This window comes from Merops nubicus, unplaced genomic scaffold (assembly GCF_000691845.1).
Source record: "Merops nubicus isolate BGI_N331 unplaced genomic scaffold, ASM69184v1 scaffold7045, whole genome shotgun sequence".
NCBI lineage: Eukaryota > Metazoa > Chordata > Aves > Coraciiformes > Meropidae > Merops > Merops nubicus.
The window spans coordinates 1-281 of record NW_008610650.1 but is presented as its reverse complement, the minus strand read 5'-3'; the positions used below and the strand labels follow the sequence as shown (position 1 = coordinate 281).

The 281-nt window shown below is 68.0% G+C and overlaps 1 protein-coding gene across 1 annotated transcript in view; it reads right to left on the bottom strand.

Moving 5' to 3' along the window:
- Nucleotides 1–275, bottom strand: part of RTN4IP1 (reticulon 4 interacting protein 1) — a 26,061-nt gene extending 25,786 nt beyond the window's left edge. Inside the window, exon 1 of the mRNA XM_008940984.1 lies at nucleotides 79–275. Within this exon, the coding sequence (XP_008939232.1) occupies nucleotides 79–226 (148 nt within the window). The 5' untranslated portion in view covers nucleotides 227–275. The remainder of the gene's footprint in view (nucleotides 1–78) is intronic.
- Between the last annotated feature and the right edge of the window lie 6 nt (nucleotides 276–281).

Here is a 281-nt window from a genome sequence, read left to right as displayed (position 1 = left end):
CCCGTGGGAACGGCCAACGAAACCCCGCCCCCTGCCACCACGCCAGCCCGGCCCCGGCCGCTCGGGCTCCGCACTTACTTCTCATGCTAAGGTCGATGGGGTTCAGGCTCGCGGCGTGAACCTTAATGATGACCTCGTTCGGGAAATGTATGATGGGGAACACCATATCCCTGGTGAAGCGCAGCACGTCGTTGCGCCCGTACCGGTCTATGACCCAGGAGGGCATGGCGGAGCGCGCCCGCGGAGAGCCGCGTAGGCCGCGGACCGGCGGCTGCCCGCCC